The 19,561-nt window shown below is 40.5% G+C and overlaps 6 protein-coding genes and 2 long non-coding RNA genes across 11 annotated transcripts in view; 4 read left to right on the forward strand and 4 right to left on the reverse strand.

Moving 5' to 3' along the window:
- Window positions 1–6,201: 6,201 nt before the first annotated feature.
- On the forward strand, window positions 6,202–7,392 carry LOC108126739 (uncharacterized). The gene is made up of 3 exons (XM_017243423.3): window positions 6,202–6,429; window positions 6,489–6,599; window positions 6,666–7,392. Exons 1-3 carry the CDS (start codon window positions 6,350–6,352, stop codon window positions 7,279–7,281), a joined length of 807 nt encoding a protein of 268 aa, XP_017098912.1. The 5' UTR covers window positions 6,202–6,349; the 3' UTR covers window positions 7,282–7,392.
- A 62-nt stretch (window positions 7,393–7,454) lies between these two features.
- Daao2 (D-amino acid oxidase 2) lies at window positions 7,455–8,841 on the reverse strand. The gene is made up of 4 exons (XM_017243379.3): window positions 8,551–8,841; window positions 8,276–8,488; window positions 7,919–8,215; window positions 7,455–7,858 (listed from the first exon to the last, which is right to left on the reverse strand). The coding sequence occupies exons 1-4, from the start codon at window positions 8,751–8,753 to the stop codon at window positions 7,546–7,548; spliced, it is 1,026 nt and encodes a 341-aa protein (XP_017098868.2). The 5' UTR covers window positions 8,754–8,841; the 3' UTR covers window positions 7,455–7,545.
- A 172-nt stretch (window positions 8,842–9,013) lies between these two features.
- Window positions 9,014–10,477, forward strand: LOC108127027 (uncharacterized). The gene is made up of 5 exons (XM_070277665.1): window positions 9,014–9,158; window positions 9,230–9,267; window positions 9,326–9,614; window positions 9,982–10,157; window positions 10,214–10,477. Coding segments are annotated over exons 2-4 (318 nt in total). The 5' UTR covers window positions 9,014–9,158; window positions 9,230–9,240; the 3' UTR covers window positions 9,984–10,157; window positions 10,214–10,477.
- Window positions 10,478–10,952: 475 nt separating this feature from the next.
- Window positions 10,953–19,561, reverse strand: part of LOC108124991 (male-specific sperm protein Mst84Dd-like) — a 31,256-nt gene continuing 22,647 nt past the window's right edge. The window contains exons 1-4 of one of the 4 annotated variants that reach the window (XR_011442179.1): window positions 12,075–12,089; window positions 11,818–12,012; window positions 11,262–11,459; window positions 10,953–11,206 (exon numbers count right to left, since the gene is read on the reverse strand). The gene's annotated coding sequence lies outside the window, so the exon portion shown is untranslated. Of the gene's footprint in view, window positions 11,207–11,261; window positions 11,460–11,817; window positions 12,013–12,074; window positions 12,090–19,561 lie in introns of those variants that run through there. The other 3 variants (XR_011442180.1, XR_011442181.1, XR_011442178.1) reach the window with 3 other exon arrangements.
- Window positions 12,630–13,341, reverse strand: LOC108127028 (male-specific sperm protein Mst84Dd-like). Its single transcript, XM_017243846.3, has 2 exons — window positions 13,024–13,341; window positions 12,630–12,954 (listed from the first exon to the last, which is right to left on the reverse strand). Exons 1-2 carry the CDS (start codon window positions 13,229–13,231, stop codon window positions 12,944–12,946), a joined length of 219 nt encoding a protein of 72 aa, XP_017099335.2. The 5' UTR covers window positions 13,232–13,341; the 3' UTR covers window positions 12,630–12,943.
- Window positions 16,706–17,359, reverse strand: LOC122321717 (male-specific sperm protein Mst84Dd-like). Its single transcript, XM_043212642.2, has 2 exons — window positions 17,048–17,359; window positions 16,706–16,945 (listed from the first exon to the last, which is right to left on the reverse strand). Exons 1-2 carry the CDS (start codon window positions 17,253–17,255, stop codon window positions 16,935–16,937), a joined length of 219 nt encoding a protein of 72 aa, XP_043068577.1. The 5' UTR covers window positions 17,256–17,359; the 3' UTR covers window positions 16,706–16,934.
- LOC138925936 (uncharacterized) lies at window positions 17,535–18,694 on the forward strand. The gene is made up of 2 exons (XR_011442183.1): window positions 17,535–18,317; window positions 18,385–18,694. It is a non-coding gene; the product is annotated as an uncharacterized lncRNA (long non-coding RNA).
- Window positions 18,848–19,505, forward strand: LOC108126765 (uncharacterized). The gene is made up of 2 exons (XR_001773389.3): window positions 18,848–19,116; window positions 19,178–19,505. It is a non-coding gene; the product is annotated as an uncharacterized lncRNA (long non-coding RNA).

Here is a 19,561-nt window from a genome sequence, read left to right on the forward strand (position 1 = left end):
AATGTGAAATCGGTTTGGCCAGCTAATACCTTACAGCCATAAGAGGTGTTAAGCTACGGTGATAACAATGTTGCGATTGCAGGTACGCGCGAAACCGATTGATTGCCACCAATAGAGTCGATCAGAGTCCGTACACCCGAAGAAACTGGAACAATGAATACAGGTTTTATACTCATTAATACCAAACATAAAGCTCAATAATTTCTACAGTGTAACATTTAACGATCACCTATCGTAGTAACCCAGTACTAGCTTTCGATGGCGAAGCAATCACCATCACCTGACTCCAAGCATCTGGGACTTTTTAGGGTTTATCGCAAGGCTTTTATCGTCGAATGGTGGCTGTTGCGGTTGGTTGTTGAGGTGGCATGTGCACATAAATCCATAAATAAAAATCGTTTAACAAATCGTTTTGTGGCCCTCAACAATGCTTATAATTGACCAATAGATTGCTTGAAATGTACTTAAGGAGTTGTTGCTTAAATGGATATCATGAAGAAACTGATAAAACAAGTACATACTAGAGTAAAAATAAAATCAATCAAAGTAGTAAAAATCATGAGTCCCCTTTATGGATTTTCGAAGAAGTCTTAATACCTAAAAATTCTTACCTTAAAAAGGAACAGTTCGTATACTCCCCTTTATGCTGAATTTTCAAAGTCAAATATGAGGATTTTTTCAAGTAATTATTAATGCTTACCACAAGGACTAAAACATATACCATGCTTTCAAAATCCAAGGTAAGCAAACAAAAGGGGAAAAAAGAGTCCTGGGAAGTCCTTTTGAATAACTGTTTGCTTAAAGTGTGACGGTCGAGTGCGCCACACTTAAGGACGGATGTCCGACGAACGGAACCAACCCATTACTTAATTATCATAACAACCTAGGCCCGGGGTTTTTGGCCAAATACGGAAAAGGGTTTATCGTCAGCCACTCCCAAGGATGCACACACGCCGCTAATAAAATAATAAATATCCTGCATAGACGTTAACCACCCACCGATCCACCGTCCCATCCATCCACTCGACAACCCGCCAGTCCGCCAATCAGCCACCTAACCACCGCACGAATATGGCCAAAACGAAAACAATTTCATCAACGTAATACGGCGCGGAGGGGCATAAAGCACGAAAGAGTTGAGCACGATGGTGGTAAATTGCCATATTTTATGCTCCATTCGCCCGTCTTTGTCAATTGAAATGCAATTTTCATAAAGCACACACGTGTATCTGTCGGTATGCGCCGTGTATCCGTGAGATACAAAAATGTCCCCAGCTTCTCTGGCCATCAAATCGATGGAAAAAGTCAGTACGGTGACTGTTTCAGTTGATATTGGTTTTTCAAACCAGTTCGTGGACCACCACATTCACCCTCCTCACTACCCTAGACCACTACCCTGGCCATGGCACATCCCCTGCTCCGACGACTGGTGGTCTCCGGCATTTTCCATGTTGTACGTTGTTGTCCCCAGTGGAGCACTTGCAAATGCGACCAAAGCACGTTCCGCAAAAACTCTAATGACAGGCAAATAAATTTCGAAGAAAATATATTTTGGAAAATTGATCTGACGTGTCACGCGAGTGTGGAGAGCCAGCATCCGTCGACCAGGTACACAGTTTACCTATAAAAACATCCAACTAGGAAATTGGATTATTGGAAATGCTTTTAAATAAATATTATTAAGCCTTCATCGGTTTATGGGCCCGATTTTTATGGGAGTTTTTGGCAAGCGGATATTCTTAAAGGTATTCATAAAATGAATCTTTATTGATTTATTCAATTAATTTGATTATTTGTTCTTTTTTAAAGTATACACATACTGTTTTTTGTTACTTAAATCCTAGCTAGAACTTTCCAATTATACCTATTAAGAGTATCCTACTAAAAACCTATTCTAGTTCAAAGTTAAGGACTAATTTTCTTGCAAAATGATACAGTTTTTAGAGCAAATATGAACTCTAGATCGTATTGTATTTTTTTGACACAGATTATTCCCGAAAAGCTATAGCTATCATATGTTAGCTAAAGTCAAACATTTTAAAACCCCAAACACTTTTCAACCCATACAACATATATTTTAGGAAACTGTTTCAAGAAAAACGAATAAAATCCCCATTTAGTCCATTCCAATAAAGATGCCATTCGATCTTTGGGAAATGCGACCGCAAAGCGTTTGGTTGCGGGAAACGCTAAGCAATAATCGTTTTTATTACCTATCCGACGGAATATTTTATTATCCTTTGCAGGAGCAGCAGGCCTCCATTGAGTGTGAATGTCAAATTGAGGAAGAGGCCCAAAATTACCTTTATTGACAAGTTAATGTTTATAGGTGTAGCCGCATGAGGATGTTGTCAGGTTAAGCGCAGTTAATGGAAGGTGGATAGGCTGTTGATGGTGATCAGGACGTGGCTGGTGTCCCCAAGCAATAGCCTCGATGGGTTTTTTTTTGTGGAATAATTTAGTGAGCCCGCGGCACGAAGGAGCTTCACTTCACCTTCAATTGAAATCATCGGCAATAGCAATGGCAACGAAAGCGGCTACGGCGATGTCCTGGTGAATTATTCATGGCCCAAAGCCAAAGACAGCAATCAATTGGCGTTGACATCGCACCGGCACCGCCCCACCTCAAGACCCCAAAAAGCACGCGATGCTTTCAGGGAGAGACTGTCTTGCCATTTTATTTCCAAGGGCTTGATTAATTGAAAATGAGTTTATAATTAGCAGCCAAGTGCCTCTAATTGACGTCATGCGGTGAGGTAAATTCCTCTTTTTTTCCCTCGGAATCGAAGCATCGAATTTCCTGGAAGAAATATTACAAAAGGATAGCTTCGGGCCAGGATTTCCGACAACTTTCTTGATATCTCTACCGAACTCACATCAAAGGCTAAGGGTGTGGCTTTTCAGCGTCTTTAAAGGCGGAGTTTCTCCAAAGGTTTTCAACCTCAGTGGTTGAAAATACATGCCTTTTATACAAAAATATTATTGGTATTTCCCAGGACTTGATGGCATTTCGATAGGCTAGTTAGTCGTAGGGCTTCTGAAGCTAGGACTTGAGTTTCGGCATTAAATTAATTAATCCTTTAGGCTTGCGTGTTTTTTGGTTTCGCCTCGTAATTCCTCCCTCCTGCTATTGTCTCTTTAGGAGGGCTTTGGTCAAGCGCCTGTTTGTGCAGCTCGGACAAACCAATTTACATATTTGAGTCCAGGAGGCTCTGCAGGAGATGGGTTATTGAAAGGGGTAGGCAGTGAAAAAAATGTTGTACAGCTAGAGACTTATTTTGCAGGTTTATCGGGTTAGGTTAAGGGGCTTTCAAACATTTTTTCCAGTGTTTCAGAGTTCGTCTGGCGGGAGAGTCCTTCCAAGGAGTGGCCCTCTTGGTCTTGGAGTGCTCATGTTGGGTGCGGTCTCAAATGACGACGGCAAACGCGCCAAATCACGTTCCGTCAACAAATATTGAGGTATTCTGCTTTACCATATCCATTTTTTCTGCTGGAGTGTCCCCGGGCCACGCACAAATTAGCATGTCCACCGATAATTGTCCTTCCGTGGAGATGACCCGCCGAGATAACTGTCCATAGTTTTAACTGATTTCCCTCCCATTTGGCCAGCCAGCTGACTTTTTGCCTCAAGAATTTGATTTTCCCATTACGATTTTATTGAGAAATCGCGTGCAGCTGCTAGTTTCCTCTTAAAATGGCAATTCATAGGTTTTCCTTTTGGATTTCAACTCGTAATCATTATTTTTTGCGTTTGGTTACTTTAACGAAATTAATGAGAGGAGTAGAACGATTTAAGAATGAAATAAAATGAAATTATTCGGTGAAATGCAAATACAAATGCGGAAAAAAATGATATTTAATTATGGCCGTAGCCCCTTCAGCATTTAGACTCTGCCGACTGGCACTGGCAACTTTTCCATTTTCCTCCATTTTGAATAAATTTGCATTTCTCTTGAGCCGTGGCAGCAACAATAAAAAGGCGCAACAACACCAGATACAACAATATTAAGAGGCAATTGAAAACTTTTGCAAAAGTCGCGACTCGCGACCAAGCTAAGTGAGTTAAAACGGAAACGGAAGTTGTTTAACGTCTTTCCAAGTGCAGACCCGGTTGCTGGGAGTTCTTGGAGGACCCAAAAGGACCCCAAAAACCAACCGGCCGACAGCCGAGTTGGCGAAGAAAATTGAAGTTTAATTTTGTTTTACAAGCATAATTATGAGCTTTGAGCTGCGATGGCTCTGAAGAAGAATATCTCTCCTTTTTTTCTGCGAAAGGGGAATAAAATAAACCTTGACGGGAAAAGTTTTCAAATTTCAAATTCAAGTTTGGACAAATGAAATACAGTGGAAGTACAGTATTCGATGCAGATTAAGTCCCATATTTAAACGCTAAACAGACAAAACGAGGGAATGGCAAGAGCTTATCCAACTCCTTCCAACCAACCACCTTGTTTTGAATTACTTTGAGCCCTTTGCTTTTGTTGGGCCCTTGTTGATGGGTTGTTTGTTTATTTTGCTTGCTGCTGCGTGGCAGCCGCGAACCTCCACGCAGTGCGGATCATGATGAGGTTGCCAACACCTTGCGGCTAACAAGTGCATGCCACTGCCATCCCAATCCATTCTCCGGCGGAGTCCAAAAACACCAGAGTCCATACCCTTAATTGTCACCATCCAGTGCCTTTTTGTGGCAACTGAATCGGGATGCCATTTATAGAGGATTATAACCCTTTCGTTTGAGAAAAGCTGAACCAGATATTTAAAATTTATTCAGGTGGCATTATTCCTAGCATTATCCTCTACTTTAGATCCTAATTGAGAAATTTTTAACTTTCAAATATTAATGGTATTCTGTATTCCATAATATATAAAGTTGGAGATCAAATATCACTGGAGAATGCAAGTCACGGCCCAGAACCTGTATGGTACATGGACCATGAATTGGCCCCATCACCACATCTCCCACCAGCTTGGCCCTGTCTGACCTCCACCCTCTCAGTTTCCCGTTTTCCATTTTCCGAGGGAAATGCGCAGGTGTGTGGTGAAAAATACGCTAAACCACCCGGCGGACGTTAAACGATTTTCGAATGAATTCAAATTCGCGATTGTTGTTGCCCCGAAAACGTTTACCTTCTGTGGCAAAAAGGTTGATTATCTGTGGGTGTGGCGAATGTGAGTATGCAAACAATTTTCTGGATTAAATGAGTCCCAAATGAGACGTTTTTATGCCCCCGCTCAGTTTATGCGACATCATAAAGTCCAGTGTGGATTTAGGAGCTCTTCGCGCTTCCTTAATCCTTTGTATAATGCTCCTGATGGCTTAATCTAAGCCTGGGACGAAACAAAGAGTCCTCCGTTCCCCATTCCGCCCCAGGAGATTCCCTCGAGATTCCCTCGAATGTCGAAAAATTAAGTTATTTCCTTTCAATATTGAATTTATCAGGACGACATGAGACGGCGAAATACGTGTCCGGAATAGATATCCCCAAGATGTCAGCGGTCCAGGAGTCATTCGATTCCTGGCATTAAAAGTGTCGCTTGTATTTAAATATCCAATTGTCTCACGGACAAGGATGTGAAACATTTAAAAATGCGCTGCCTGTCAAGGACCAAAAATTCGGTTATTCAATTGGTTTGTTGCTGTATGGCAAGTGACACCCTCTGATGGTCTCTGAATTTTAAAATCCACCCAAAAGACCCCAAGAAGACAGGAATCCAAGGTGTATATATCAACAGGACGTGTTAACACTTCATACGTTCATTTTTTTGGGTTTCGAGGGTATATTTGGTTTGGTTTACAACTCACCCCAGAAACACACAGAAAACTGGGTGCGATTGTTATTTACATTCTTTTGGGCTGCATTTGCTTTTATGTGGTGGCAATTTATTCAAATTGAGACATTAGACAAATTAAATTTACACCTATTTCACTTGATTGTTATCATCTGTATATTCATTTAATTATGACATTATTTCAAAAAGGTGTATTAGCATTTTGTTCCGCAAATAAACATTTATTGTTATTTCGCTTTGATATAAACAAAATATTCATTGCATATAAAGTAGCACCATTTGCATTCAATGTGTGTAATGAAATAAAATCAATACATATCTAAATAATTAAAATTTATATCTACCAAAATATAGTTTTTATTCCAAGTATCAATTTATAAAATGAAAGATTCGTAGAGTTAGGTTTTTCGACTTTTTCCAAAAACATCCAAAAAGTATGCTTTGATTTTCTTTATTTCGTTTTTATCTTCAACCCAGAAAAAAGTGTAAATTTCAGTTCCCATTTCGGCTTTTCTTTAAATTTATATATTTTAGCCACTAAATTATCAGTCTTAGGACCATGGGCGATATTCGCACTTTACGATATGATATCCATTGGGATTCTTTCGATGGAATGCGTATCACTGACATCAACTCAAAGCGAGTAGTTTCAATCAAAATCATGGCCAACTAAGCTCAAAGCCCTATTCCTTCTGCAGGTACTACGACATGGTTGTGGAGTTTATGTGGAATCAGTCGTTTTTGAAAAGTTTGGTTTTCGAGAGTCTGGGGTTTTTTGAGATGGCAGATATGAAGGAGAACTACTCGATGTATTTGAAATAATAATTTTTCATTATCGCTTAACATTAAATTATTAAAATATGTCCCACTTTCAGATATGTCCGCCACATCTTGCGCAACGAGTGCTCCGTAATGATGATTAGCCAGGACGAGACCCAGATCAAGGCTGTGGGCCTTCTCGAATGGATGACCGATGAATGGCACTCGTGGGTTTTCTTTCCCTCCTCATTGCCCCGGAATCTGTTCCAGCAAATTATAATGATGAAAAAGGAACTCATCGATGCCACCAAGGAAAAGCTGGGAATCTCCGTATACGATTCCCTAATGGTTCACGAGCTGGCCTTCCCAGATGATCTTTACTTCAACAAGGACTTCCTCATGACCATGTTCGATGTGTTCGGGGTGGTGGCCCAGCACATGCATATGCCACGGGTGAGCTTCATAGCGTTGAGTACCGTGGATCAGGAAGCGGCTAGCATGATCGAGTACGACGAGATTGGAAGGACCATCTATTCGATCTACAAAGTGGGCAACACCCGACCCTTCGACATTCTGCGAGAACTGGATGAGATGTACGCTTTGCTATTCGAGCTGCCCGTCAGTCCAATTGTGAGGTACACGGAGATGCCAGGATTCGAGGAGTTCCACGAGGCGTTGGAGGCCAGATTGGCCAAAGAGGCGGCGGAAAAGAACAGAGACGACGATTTTTGAGAAATATATTGTGGTCTTTTGTCATCTGTCAGTCCAATATACATTTGTAAGAATACTTTTTGGCGCTTTCCTTATAAACCAAAAACCTTTGTTTACTTTTCTATAAAACAAGATTCGTTTCCAGGCAGAAAGTGATAAGCTTATCAATATGATCCGTAGTATTCCGATAGGTGTGTTATTGTAAGAGATTAAATCTATCTCAAAATATAGGGGATTTTATTTTTCAAAATGTTTGTTAATTGCAATTTAAGGTGTTACCAGCTCTTATAGTTTCGAGGAAACTTTGGCTGCCAGTATGAGATCAAGAACATCGTCGGCACATCCCCAGCAAAGGGTGACCCCGCTGCCACCATGTCCATAGTTGTGGACAACCAGCTTCCGTCCACGTCGCTCTGCCTCGAGCCGGAGTTGGCCTCTTCCTGGCCTTAGACCCACCCAGTCGAATAGGCTCTCCGTGTGCTCCAGGCCGGGAATGTAGCGTCGACATCCATCCACAATGGTTTTCTTGTCCCGAGGACAGACCTGCACATTGTAGTCTCCCTCCTGATGAGTTCCGCCCAGGACCACACTCTCAGTACTTCAAAAAGATGTTATTAAATTTTAGTTTTCTTTTCAACAGACATGATGATTTACTTACTTTGGTATTATATAGTTTCCATCATCGCTCTCGTCCAGTACGGCGGAAAAGATCCAATTTGCCTTCACACGAGACACTTGGCCCCGAACAGGATACATTTCGTTGTCTCCTAAAAGCTGGCGGGAACCCAAACCCGAACAATTGACTATTACATCGTATTCGGATTCGGAGATAAAAGTATCTAAATCGGTAACTTTTTTTCTGACAATTAAGCCACCATTGCGAGTAAATCTTTTCATTAAATAGGGCAGAAGTTTGACGGGCTCGGAGGTATAGGTGACAAAGGATAGACCTGACCTGGAAACAAATAAATGGATTAAATATATTTGTTCTGAAAGTAAGTAATACTATCCCTACGTAAACTTCACACTTCTTCCTTTGTTGAAGGCGGCTAGTTGTGCCTCAGTGAGATCCACGGCTCCATAGACAATATATCGCCAAAAGTCTTCAACAGAATCAACTGTGGAGGTATTCAATCGGATACAGGGTATCAGACAGACTCCAGCTTCTCCGGCATCTTCACTAAGCCATATCTGCTCCAGGAATTGGTGCATGCTCTTCGACCACTTGCTTTAAAATAATAACTTTTAAACTAAAAAATCTATTCATAATTTTAATAATCATATACTTACTAGACTTTGGATTGTGGAGTACCTCCCAGTAGGTAGGGACCCCAGAGACCCGCCGATCCATCGCCAGTAGTTTTAGGTGTAAACTCTTCGGATAATATTGTTACCCGAATCTGAGTCTTCCCCTCCTTTAGGTAGTGCTCCAGTATCTTAATGGCACTGGCAACCCCATTGACCCCCGCTCCAATAACTGCAATATTTAGCATTTCTATGATCCGATCGACTTGGGAGCTTAGAAAGAACTAAACAGCAGGTTTCTTATCAAAATGCACAAAAGATTTCTCAGGTCCCCGCAAAATATAGAAACTGATAGTGGAGCTTTTGGAGCTTGGAAGCTTGGGAGCTGTTAAAAATAATCATTTTTTACATTTTCTTTATTTACTATTAGTATTGGAATAACTATTGTAGTTTACATTAATTTTTCATCTATAGACTTGAAAAAATTGTACATTTATGGAGAAAAAGATGGCCATGCTCGGAAATTCAAGTTGTGACGGCTACGGGGATGTGGAGCTATTCTCATTCGTAGTCTAACTTTCGAACCATTTGTTTCGGCCTCAATCAAAATTCTAAATTCTAAATTTTTTTTCGGAATTAATTTAGCCGCAAAAGTGAGTAACAAAATTTTTATTTCAAAATTTACTAATATTTTTTTATTTAATAAATAATTTTGAATTAATAGAAGGGCCCAACATGTGTGACGGTTGTGGATCGCTGGAGGTAAGCACCTATCCTCGAGGCACTAAGACCTTGACCTGTAACTGCTGTATCCTTACAGCCTCGCGGATGCCGCAGTCGCGAGTTACGCTGCGGCATCATGTACACCACCTGCGACTGCGTTAAGCGCAACGGGCTGCAGGACAAGTGTCCGCGGTCCGCCTGCCAGGGCCGGCCCGCTTGCCTGTGCTTCCCGTTCCCAACCTGCGGGCCGGCGGCATTCCCGCTACGCTATGCCAACATGACGATGGGAGTGAACAACAAGCGGATGCGGTGCGCCGCCACGGCAGCTGCTTCCGGTGGCACCGGTTGTGGCGGTCGCGCTGCCGGCGGATGTTGCGGCCCATGCTGTAAGAGCACTCCATGCTGTGGTCCGCACAGTCCGCCGTGTGGCGCTCCGTCGCCCATTCCGTGTAGCCCCGCGCCGGGCATGTGCTGTCCCCCGTTGCCAGAGGGCGGTATACCAGATCCGCGTGTTTGGAACTACAACACTCCCCCAACGTATCCATGTGAGTTGGTCCGGTGCCTGAGCCCCCAAATCTCTGCCGAAACCATGTTCCAGTATACGTGTGTCCGTCTGGTTCTTCGTTTGTCCGCTGTCCGTCTGCTAAGCACAAGATACGATAAAATTCTGAAAGCACGAACGGCGACTGTGCGGATCATAGCACTCCTATTGTTTATATTCAAGAACATTATAGACTAATCCTCCATTTAAAGAAATTTCCGAAAGAGGACTAACTGCAAGGCCACGCCCGGCCCCACTGCCACAAAACTCTGTCCCAGTCCTGTCGCAAACGTCAATTCCACGGTCAGTGGCCGGAATCCTACATGCAGCTGCCTCGCAGTCTATTGTCCCTGATCAGTCACTACCCCTTCCCCTCTATATCACCTGAGTAAGTAGGCGGCGTAGTTGTCCTATTTACCAATGCTTACGTCTCCTAACCCCCAGGTGGCTTCTAAGTGGCTTCTCCCAGCGAGGAGCGCAGCATCGATGGGACATGTTGACACGTTAGTTGGTCTAGTCGAGGTCTACATGGAGCCATTAGATGGAGCCCGAACCATTATGTTCGTCGAATTGAATACCAGCGACTGGCGGAGAAAATTGTGTGCATGTGTGATAACGTAGAAGTCCCCAACTCATTTGGATTAGAATTTCGATTGTAAATTTCTGGACAGTAACTTTATATTAAAATTATACAGTATTCCTAAAGTATCTATATTAAATGAGTATTTTATTTAAATCCGTTTTCGTTTTGGGGTAAAAAAAAAGATGGTACCGATATTTTCTTGTGTGTTCCGATGTTTCTTAATCAAAAATATATATATTATATTGGTTAATAAAACCAATATATCGAAGACTATAAAACAAAAAAAACTTCCGACATCTCTCAACCGTTTCTTTATGGACGTTCCTGGTACCAGGATAAGCACGAGGACCATTCTCAATAGCACTCTATACACTATAGTGTAAACTGGTAAACGAATAGTACCAGTTCTTGAAAGGCAATCAATCTAGCAATCAATCTAGTTCATTCTTGTATTATTGGATTCTTGTATAGTTTGATGACTTGGCTTCAGCAAGGATAGAATAACCAAAATCTGCAGTTGAGGTTCAATCTATGAATATGGGGACAGGCGCGTTAGACTTTAACAGGAAAAGCATAACCAAATAAAACAGTTTCCGTATATAAAAAAAACTCAAATTTATTTGCCAAATTAGATTCCAAATGATTTAAAATTTCCAAATGCCAGGCTACCAGGAGCTGACACCTTCATCCGGTCATTTTTACAGAGTGGTCTTCCTAAGATTACCTGACGTTGGCTCCACTTGGCTTAATCTGAAGGACATTGCTTACTCAACATGTCCCGTCGATTTCGATTTTTGGTCAGGACATGGCACGGAAACATTGCCATCGCTCAACTGAGAGTCAGTAGAAGCCACCTGGGAAAGAGAACAATAAGCACGCGTGAATGGGTCAGGAATCGCACCTACTTACTCGGGAATAGCAGAGGAAAGAGAAATGGGAGGGCAGAGGCATAAGATTGGTTTGCTAGTTGAACTTCACAAGCAGATCCGCGGATGTGACCCTAGCAACAGCATTTCGGTGGGGTGTTGTAACAGTGGGCCTTGCAAGGGGCACACCACACACAAGGTGCGTTCTCCTTGTCCACGAGGTAACGCTTGGGGCAGAAGCCTTGGGAGGAACGGAAATCAAGTATCAAATCGGGCTGATCTTCCCGCATTGTTATGGAACTGCTGTGGCCTGCACAGCCACGTGCGTGCTCTCTGAACCCAATTTACTGCTCTTTCATTGAACGGAGGAAGGAATCTGGACGAAGGGCTGGGAGAGGACGGGTGGGCACCTGCCCAGATCGGATCGGACAACTCACATGGATAAGTGGCTGGTGTGTTTTAGTAGTTTAACACATGGGGATCGAGGATACCGCCTTCGGTCAACAGCGGAAAGCACATGCCTGGCGCGGAGGAGCACGGAATGGGAGACGGAGCACCGCAGAGCAGACTGTGCAGGCCACAGCAGGGCACGTTATTACAGGTTCCGCAGCAGGCAGGAGCACAGCAAGGTTGGCAAGGCATCTTGAAATTTTATTTTAGAATTTAGAAATTTAGAATTTTTAGAGCCGAAACGATTGGTCCGAGAGTTGGGAATAGAATGAGGATAGCTCGTCCGGCTCGGGCCTCGGTAAGTTAAAACGTCAGATTCCCTTTGATTGAAATCTCATGGCCAACTGTATAAAGAATTTTATATAAACTTACTAGATTTAAATTAATAAAATGAGGAAACAACTACCGTAAGTCAATAGCGTTACCAGTGTCAGCCCACCAATTAGACCCCAAATGCCCACCGATGGGATACCCATTGTTGTATGATTCCAGTCGTCTGAGTCCTAAGGGTGCAGGGGTACTGTGGCTACAGAATATTAATCTTTATTATTTTCAATAGGTTTTGTGGATTTTTTCTTAATTTCAGTAAATAAAATTAATTGGAAAGGTGGAGTTTTATTAAGTTTATAGTCTAAGCTTATGAGTCTATGGCTCCATGATATTACGAGTAACGCCATGATACAAAGATACAATCACTAATTTCATTTTCGGTTGCCTATTTGGCATTTGACCAAGGCAATGAATCTATTTGGCTATCTATAATAAAATCAGCAATACTTAGCCAATCAGCACAGTAAAAAATAAGTCAAACTTCTGTAATATTAAACAAAACATAATTCGAATAATGGGACAGAGAATGTGGTAAAATATTCCACCGATCTAATCAAAACAATCCATTCAAGAATCTATCAGTTCTGGTATTTGCCCCGTTTTTAAAAATAATTCAAGAAAACACAAAACATTTAAAGAAGTTTTCCATAATTTATTTGCCAAAAACTTTTCCAGATATATATAAACAATTCCATGCCAAGCTGCTTTGATATTTCCAAATATTTCCAGGATTCCTCCAGTTAATCCCTTCACCACTTCGTTGTTATCCAATCCCAGTAAAGAATCTCAGGAAAGAATCTTCGTGTCTTCTTAGATTCGGTGAACTGGCTCCAATTTGGGTTAAAATGAAAGACAATTTTATGCTCCAAGTGCCACATCCATATCACAGTACCTCAGTAAGCACATGGCCCGGAAGCGGTGACACCGATGGACTGCCTGATCCATTTAGAAGCCACCTGTGGAAGAGAAGTCATGGGGTCATGGGGTCTTCAACTGGCTTCCCAGACAAATTCGGAACAACTTACATGGATAAGTGACGGGTGTGTTGTAGTAGTTCCACACACGGGGATCGGGAATGCCGCCCTCGGGCAATGGAGGGCAGCACATGCCCGGCGCGGGGGAGCACGGAATGGGAGAAGGAGCACCGCAGGGCGGACTGTGCGGGCCACAGCAGGGCACGTTATTACAGGGGTAACAGCAGGCAGGACCACAGCAAGGTTGGGAGCAAGGCATTTTGAAATTTTATTTTGAATTTAGAAATTTAGAATTTGGAGAGCCGAAACAATTGGTCCCAGAGTTGAAAATAGAATGAGGATAGCTCGTCCGGTCCGGTTCTCGTTAAGTTGAAACTTCAGAGTCGTTTTGAATTAGATCTCAAGGCCTACCAAATAAGGGACGGAAAGCCATGTTGACGAGGCTTAGAACATGGGGTTAATACTACTTTAATGTATTACTTTTACTTTTATTTTAATTTACTTTAATGGCCATATTTTAGTTATTTTGTAGTAAATCGATCTAGAAATCGTTTAAGGTACTCCGCTATAGAATCGGACTAGAATTGGGGAAGATATAGCCATCACTGTGAGCCATATAAGGGAAATCCTCATTTTCAAGGGATCCCATCACGAAAAATGGACAAAAAATCTGAAAAATATTTTGTCTCAGGATTTTGAATGGTGGTGCAACCTATGAGAATCGAGGAGGAGGGCACTATTTTTTAATTAATTATTATAAATATTTTATTGAATAGTTACCAAATTAAAACAACTTCAGGCAAGTTATCATACGCAAAAAAACGGTAAAATGTTACTCTTCGTTACTGTGTGAATTCTAGCCGCCCAAAAATGTTGGCAATTGAGGTATGATTGTTCACATTTTCAGATTTTTAATTTATATCCATGATGTTTTCCCTTAAAAATTATAGATGAATTAGGTTTTTGTACAAGCTTCGTAAGCTTATCTATCGTGGCAACTAATCATCAGCTTATATAATACAGTTACTTAGCAGATATAACTAAATTACAAAAAACGAGAAAGGAAACCTTACTTTGGGCGGAGTCGAAGTTCATATACCCTTGATAGCTTGACCCTTGACCTTTGATAGTCAATAGCTTCAATACTGAGACTCTAGTTCGCGTAGACTCAGACAAACAGACGTACATACGGACAGAGATATAGCCATCACTGTGGACCCTATAGGGGAAAACCCCATTTTCAAGAGATCCCATCACAAAAAATGGACAAAAAATCGGAAAAATATTTTGTCTCGGGATTTTGATGCAGAATGGTGGCGAATCGATCCAGAAACCGTTTAAGGTACTCCGCTTGAGAATCGGATGAGAATTGGGGAAGATATAGCCATTACTGTGGACCACATGGGGGAAAACCCCATTTTCAAGGGGTCCCATCACGAAAAATGGACAAAAATTCTGAAAAATATTTTGTCTCAGGATTTTGATGCAGAATGGTGGGAAACCGATCTACAAATCGTTTAAGGTACTCCGCTTGAAAATCGGATGAGAATTGGGGAAGATATAGCCATCACTGTGGACCATATAGGGGAAAACCCCATTTTCAAGGGATCCCATCACGAAAAATGGACAAAAAATCTGAAAAATATTTTGTCTCAGGATTTTGATGCAGAATGGTGGGAAATCGATCTAGAAATCGTTTAAGGTACTCCGCTTGAGAATCAGATGAGAAGTTAAGCAGTCTGAAGCGAATTTTGAAACTCTCTCCGCTTCTAATTTAAAGTCCATATGTACATATGTTTATGAAAATTTTAATATAAGGTCAAATTTTATTTAAAATAAAAAAAATTAAAAAAAAAAAATAAAAATGTAAAAATAAAAATAATTACAACAAAAAACAACAAAAACCAACAAAAACATATAAAATTACAATAACAACTTAAAAAGACAAAAAAAAAAAAAAAAAACAAAATTAATAAAATTAAATAATTATTTTCCAATTTTTCGGGCGTGCTTAGGTGCAACCTATGAGAATCGAGGAGGAGGGCACTATTTTTTAATTAATTATTATAAATATTTTATTGAATAGTTACCAAATTAAAACAACTTCAGGCAAGTTATCATACGCAAAAAAACGGTAAAATGTTACTCTTCGTTACTGTGTGAATTCTAGCCGCCCAAAAATGTTGGCAATTGAGGTATGATTGATTTTGTCTCAGGATTTTGATGCAGAATGGTGGGGAATCGATCTAGAAATCGTATAAGGTACTCCGCTTGAGAATCGGATGAGAATTGGGGAAGATATAGCCATCGCTGTGGACCCTATAGGGGAAAATCCCATTTTCAAGTGATTCCATCAAGAAAAATGGACAAAAAATTAAAAAAATATTTTGTCTCAGGGTTTTAATGCAGAATGGTGAAGAATCGATCTAGAAATGGTTTAGGGTACTCCGCTTGAGAATCAGATGAGAAGTTAAGCAGTCTGAACCGAATTTTGAAACTCTCTCCACTTCTAATTTAAAGGCCATATGTACATATGTTTATGAAAATTTTAATATAAGGTCAAATTTTAAATAAAAAAAAAATATTTAAAAAAAAATTAAAAATGTAAAAATAAAAATAATTACAACAAAAAACAACAAAAACCAACAAAAACATATAAAATTACAATAACAACTTAAAAAGACAAAAAAAAAAAACAACAAAATTAATAAAATAAAATAATTATTTTCCGATTTTTCGGGCGTGCTTAGGTGCAACCTATGAGAATCGAGGAGGAGGGCACTATTTTTTAATTAATTATTATAAATATTTTATTGAATAGTTACCAAATTAAAACAACTTCAGGCAAGTTATCATACGCAAAAAAACGGTAAAATGTTACTCTTCGTTACTGTGTGAATTCTAGGCGCCCAAAAATGTAGGCAATGGAGGTATGATTGCTCACATTTTCAGATTTTTAATTTATATCCATGATGTTTTCCTTAAAAAATTATAGATGAATTAGGTTTTTGTACAAGCTTCGTAAGCTTATCTATCGTGGCAACTAATCATCAGCTTATATAATACAGTTACTTAGCAGATATAATTAAATTACAAAAAACGAGAAAGGAAAGCTTACTTTGGGCGGAGTCGAAGTTCATATACCCTTGATAGCTTGACCCTTGACCTTTGATAGTCAATAGCTTCAATACTGAGACTCTAGTTCGCGTAGACCCCGACAAACAGACGCACAGACGGACAGAGATATAGCCATCACTGTGGACCCTATAGGGGAAAACCCCATTTTCAAGAGATCCCATCACGAAAAATGGACAAAAAATCTAAAAAATATTTTGTCTCAGGATTTTGATGCAGAATAATGGAGAATCGATCTAGAAATCGTTTAAGGTACTCCGCTTGAGAATCGGATGAGAATTGGGGAAGATATAGCCATTACTGTGGACCATATAGGGGAAAACCCCATTTTCAAGGGCTTCCATCACGAAAAATGGACAAAAATTCTGAAAAATATTTTGTCTTAAGATTTTGGTGCAAAATGGTGGGAAATCGATCTAGAAATCGTTTAAGGTACTCCTCTTGAGAATCGGTTGAGAATTGGGGAAGATATAGCCAAAGACATAATATAGTATAGAATTGGATAACCATAATCTGTAGTTGTGGTTCAATCTTTGAATCTGGTGACAGGCGGCTTAGACTTTGGCAGGTAATGCATAAACAAATAAAACAGTTTCCGTATATAAAAAGAACTCAAATTTATTTGCCAAATTAGATTCCAAATGATTTAAAATTTCCAAATGCCAGGCTACCAATAGCTGGCACCTTCATCCGGTCATTATGGCAGAATGGTCATCCTTAGGTTCACAGACTTGGCTCCAATTTTGCTTAAACTGTAGGGCAACTGCATGCTTCAACTGCCACATCCATATCACACTATCTAGACACCGATCGATTGCCTGTTCCATTTAGAAGCCACCTATAGAAGAGAATCATGAGTCATGGTTGCTTCGAGGAAAGACTCACGATGAAGGAAACTGAACGGACAGCCGCCTTTCCAGAACATTTTGGAACAACTTACATGGATAAGTGACGGGTGTGTTGTAGTAGTTCCACACACGGGGATCGGGAATGCCGCCCTCGGGCAATGGAGGGCAGCACATGCCTGGCGCGGGGGAGCACGGAATTGGAGAAGGAGCACCGCAGGGCGGACTGTGCGGGCCACAGCAGGGCACGTTATTACAGGGGTAACAGCAGGCAGGACCACAGCAAGGTTGGCAGCAAGGCATCTTGAAATTTTATTTTTGAATTTAGAAATTTAGAATTTGGAGTGCCGAAACGATTGGTCCGAGAGTTGAAAATAGAATGAGGATAGCTCGTCAGGTTCGTGCCTTGTTCAGATGAAACCTCAGATTCGGTTTGATTCAAAATTCATGGCCAACTGTATGCATTTTATTGGATCACTAGATTGGAAAATAAAAAGAGGAGATAACTTTTCAGTTTCGATTAGCGTCAAGTTACTTACATGAAAAGATGGAAAGTTTTGTGAAAATTTTCAATGTTTCTTTATCAATTTTCTTTATATTTTCGTCCAGATTGAATGTGTATTCAATTTATTCAGTATTCATTTATGTTTTTGGCTTTCGATACCTTATTTTTATTTGGTCAATGAGGCTTTCTCCGTATCCTTTTATTCCAGAGATATAGCTATAGTACCGATAATTTTTATCCGATTGGCGAATGGTATACCTTCCTGATATTAGATTTTCGAGAAGAATACGTGAACGCCATAAGCTGAATGAAACCGTAAAATTATATTTGAAGAAATTGAATGCAATGATTTCCCCAATTAATGGTAATCATTTTCTTAATCTGATACGAAATAAATAAAATATGGCCTTAAAAGTATCTTATATGTAACTAGTTTTGGGTTTTGACCCCATGTTCTAAGCCTCGTCAACATGGCTTTCCGTCCCTTATTTGGTAGGCCTTGGGATCCCATTGAAAACGAATCTGACGTTTCAACTTAACGAGAACCGGACCGGACGAGCTAACCTCATTCCATTTTCAACTCTCGGACCAATCGTTTCGGCTCTCTAAATTCTAAATTCTAAATTTCTAAATTCAAAAATAAAATTTCAAGATGCCTTGCTGCCAACCTTGCTGTGGTCCTGCCTGCTGTTACCCCTGTAATAACGTGCCCTGCTGTGGCCCGCACAGTCCGCCCTGCGGTGCTCCTTCTCCCATTCCGTGCTCCCCCGCACCTGGAATGTGCTGCCCTCCGTTGCCCGAGGGCGGCATTCCCGATCCCCGTGTGTGGAACTACTACAACACACCCGTCACTTATCCATGTAAGTTGTTCCGAACTTGTCTGGTAAGCCAGTTGAAGGCGCCATGACTCATGGTTCTCTTCCACAGGTGGCTTCTAAATGGATCAGGCAGTCGATCGGTGTCTGTGCCTCCGGGCCATGTGCTTACTGAGATAGTGTGATACGGATGTGGCAGTAGGAGCATGCAATTGTCCTGCAGTTTAAGTCAAATTTGAGCCAGTTAAAGTCAGCGAATCTAAGAAGATACGAAGATTCTTTCCTGAAATTCTTTGCTGGGATTGGACAAGAACTGGAGGAATTCTGGAAATAATTGGAAATACCGAAGCAGCTTGGCATGGAAATGTTTATATATATCTGGAAAAGTTTTTGGCAAATAAAATATGGAAAACTTCTTTTAATTTTTTTGTTTTCTTGAATTTTTTTTGTAAAGAATGTGGTACTAAAGGGAATAGGCTTGTAAAGAAATACTTTAAAGAGAGGTTAGATTCTTGAATGACTTTTTTCATTAAACAGGTGGAGTTTTCTACTACAATCTATGTCCTAATAATAGGCAACCAATAATGGCATCAACGTTTCTATCATTGTCTGATTATTTCTTTGTATCATGGCTTTACTCGTAGTATCGTGGTGTCATAGTGATGAGCTTGGACTATAAACTTAGTAAAAGTTCACCCTTTTTATGAATTTTATTTACTGAAATGAAGAAAAAGTCTCCAAAACCCTTTTCACATCAAGATCCCTTTACATCATAAGTCAATATTTGTATGATACTCCGTATAAGCACAAAAATTAAGAGGTTGTAAAATTATTGAAATTATTGGTAAGTCAGTAAATAATACATTAAAAGTAATTAGGATTAATATGTAGCTTTGTACCCTTAGGACTCGGACGACTCGAATCATACAACGATGGGTCTCTCATCGGTGGCCATTTTGGGTCTCATTGGTGGGCTGGCACTGGTTATCGCTATTATTTCGTTCGCTTTAATTGTCGGACTCTTTGTTGAGAGATATGGCTCTTTGCATACCTCTACAACCAATGCGACTATGGAAACAGACCACATCCACCAGTAGTGAGTAGTGAGGAACCGGAAGTGGATTACGTGGAAGATACTTTTATGGCCTGTTGTGTTGGTAAAATGAATTAAATTGTCGAGCTATCCAAATGGATGTTTGTGCGAACTATTAAAGGACATATATTTTAAAAGTACTAATTTTTGTTTTGAAAATCGAAAATTTTTGGGATATTGTTTGGGGGAATACTTA

This window comes from Drosophila bipectinata, chromosome 2L (genome assembly GCF_030179905.1).
Source record: "Drosophila bipectinata strain 14024-0381.07 chromosome 2L, DbipHiC1v2, whole genome shotgun sequence".
NCBI lineage: Eukaryota > Metazoa > Arthropoda > Insecta > Diptera > Drosophilidae > Drosophila > Drosophila bipectinata.

Bases quoted from the DNA above. Each gene is read 5' to 3' on its own strand.
- LOC108126739 (XM_017243423.3), top strand. From the start codon at position 6,350: ATGGGCGATATTCGCACTTTACGATATGATATCCATTGGGATTCTTTC. The intron at 6,430-6,488 runs GCGAGTAGTTTC...TTCCTTCTGCAG, and splicing joins ATCACTGACATCAACTCAAA to GTACTACGACATGGTTGTGG. The intron at 6,600-6,665 runs GTATTTGAAATA...TCCCACTTTCAG, and splicing joins ATGAAGGAGAACTACTCGAT to ATATGTCCGCCACATCTTGC.
- Daao2 (XM_017243379.3), bottom strand. From the start codon at position 8,753: ATGCTAAATATTGCAGTTATTGGAGCGGGGGTCAATGGGGTTGCCAGT. The intron at 8,489-8,550 runs GTAAGTATATGA...ATTATTTTAAAG, and splicing joins ACTCCACAATCCAAAGTCTA to CAAGTGGTCGAAGAGCATGC. The intron at 8,216-8,275 runs GTAGGGATAGTA...ATTTGTTTCCAG, and splicing joins GGAAGAAGTGTGAAGTTTAC to GTCAGGTCTATCCTTTGTCA.
- LOC108127027 (XM_070277665.1), top strand. From the start codon at position 9,241: ATGTGTGACGGTTGTGGATCGCTGGAG. The intron at 9,268-9,325 runs GTAAGCACCTAT...GTATCCTTACAG, and splicing joins ACGGTTGTGGATCGCTGGAG to CCTCGCGGATGCCGCAGTCG.
- LOC108127028 (XM_017243846.3), bottom strand. From the start codon at position 13,231: ATGCCTTGCTCCCAACCTTGCTGTGGTCCTGCCTGCTGTTACCCCTGT.
- LOC122321717 (XM_043212642.2), bottom strand. From the start codon at position 17,255: ATGCCTTGCTGCCAACCTTGCTGTGGTCCTGCCTGCTGTTACCCCTGT.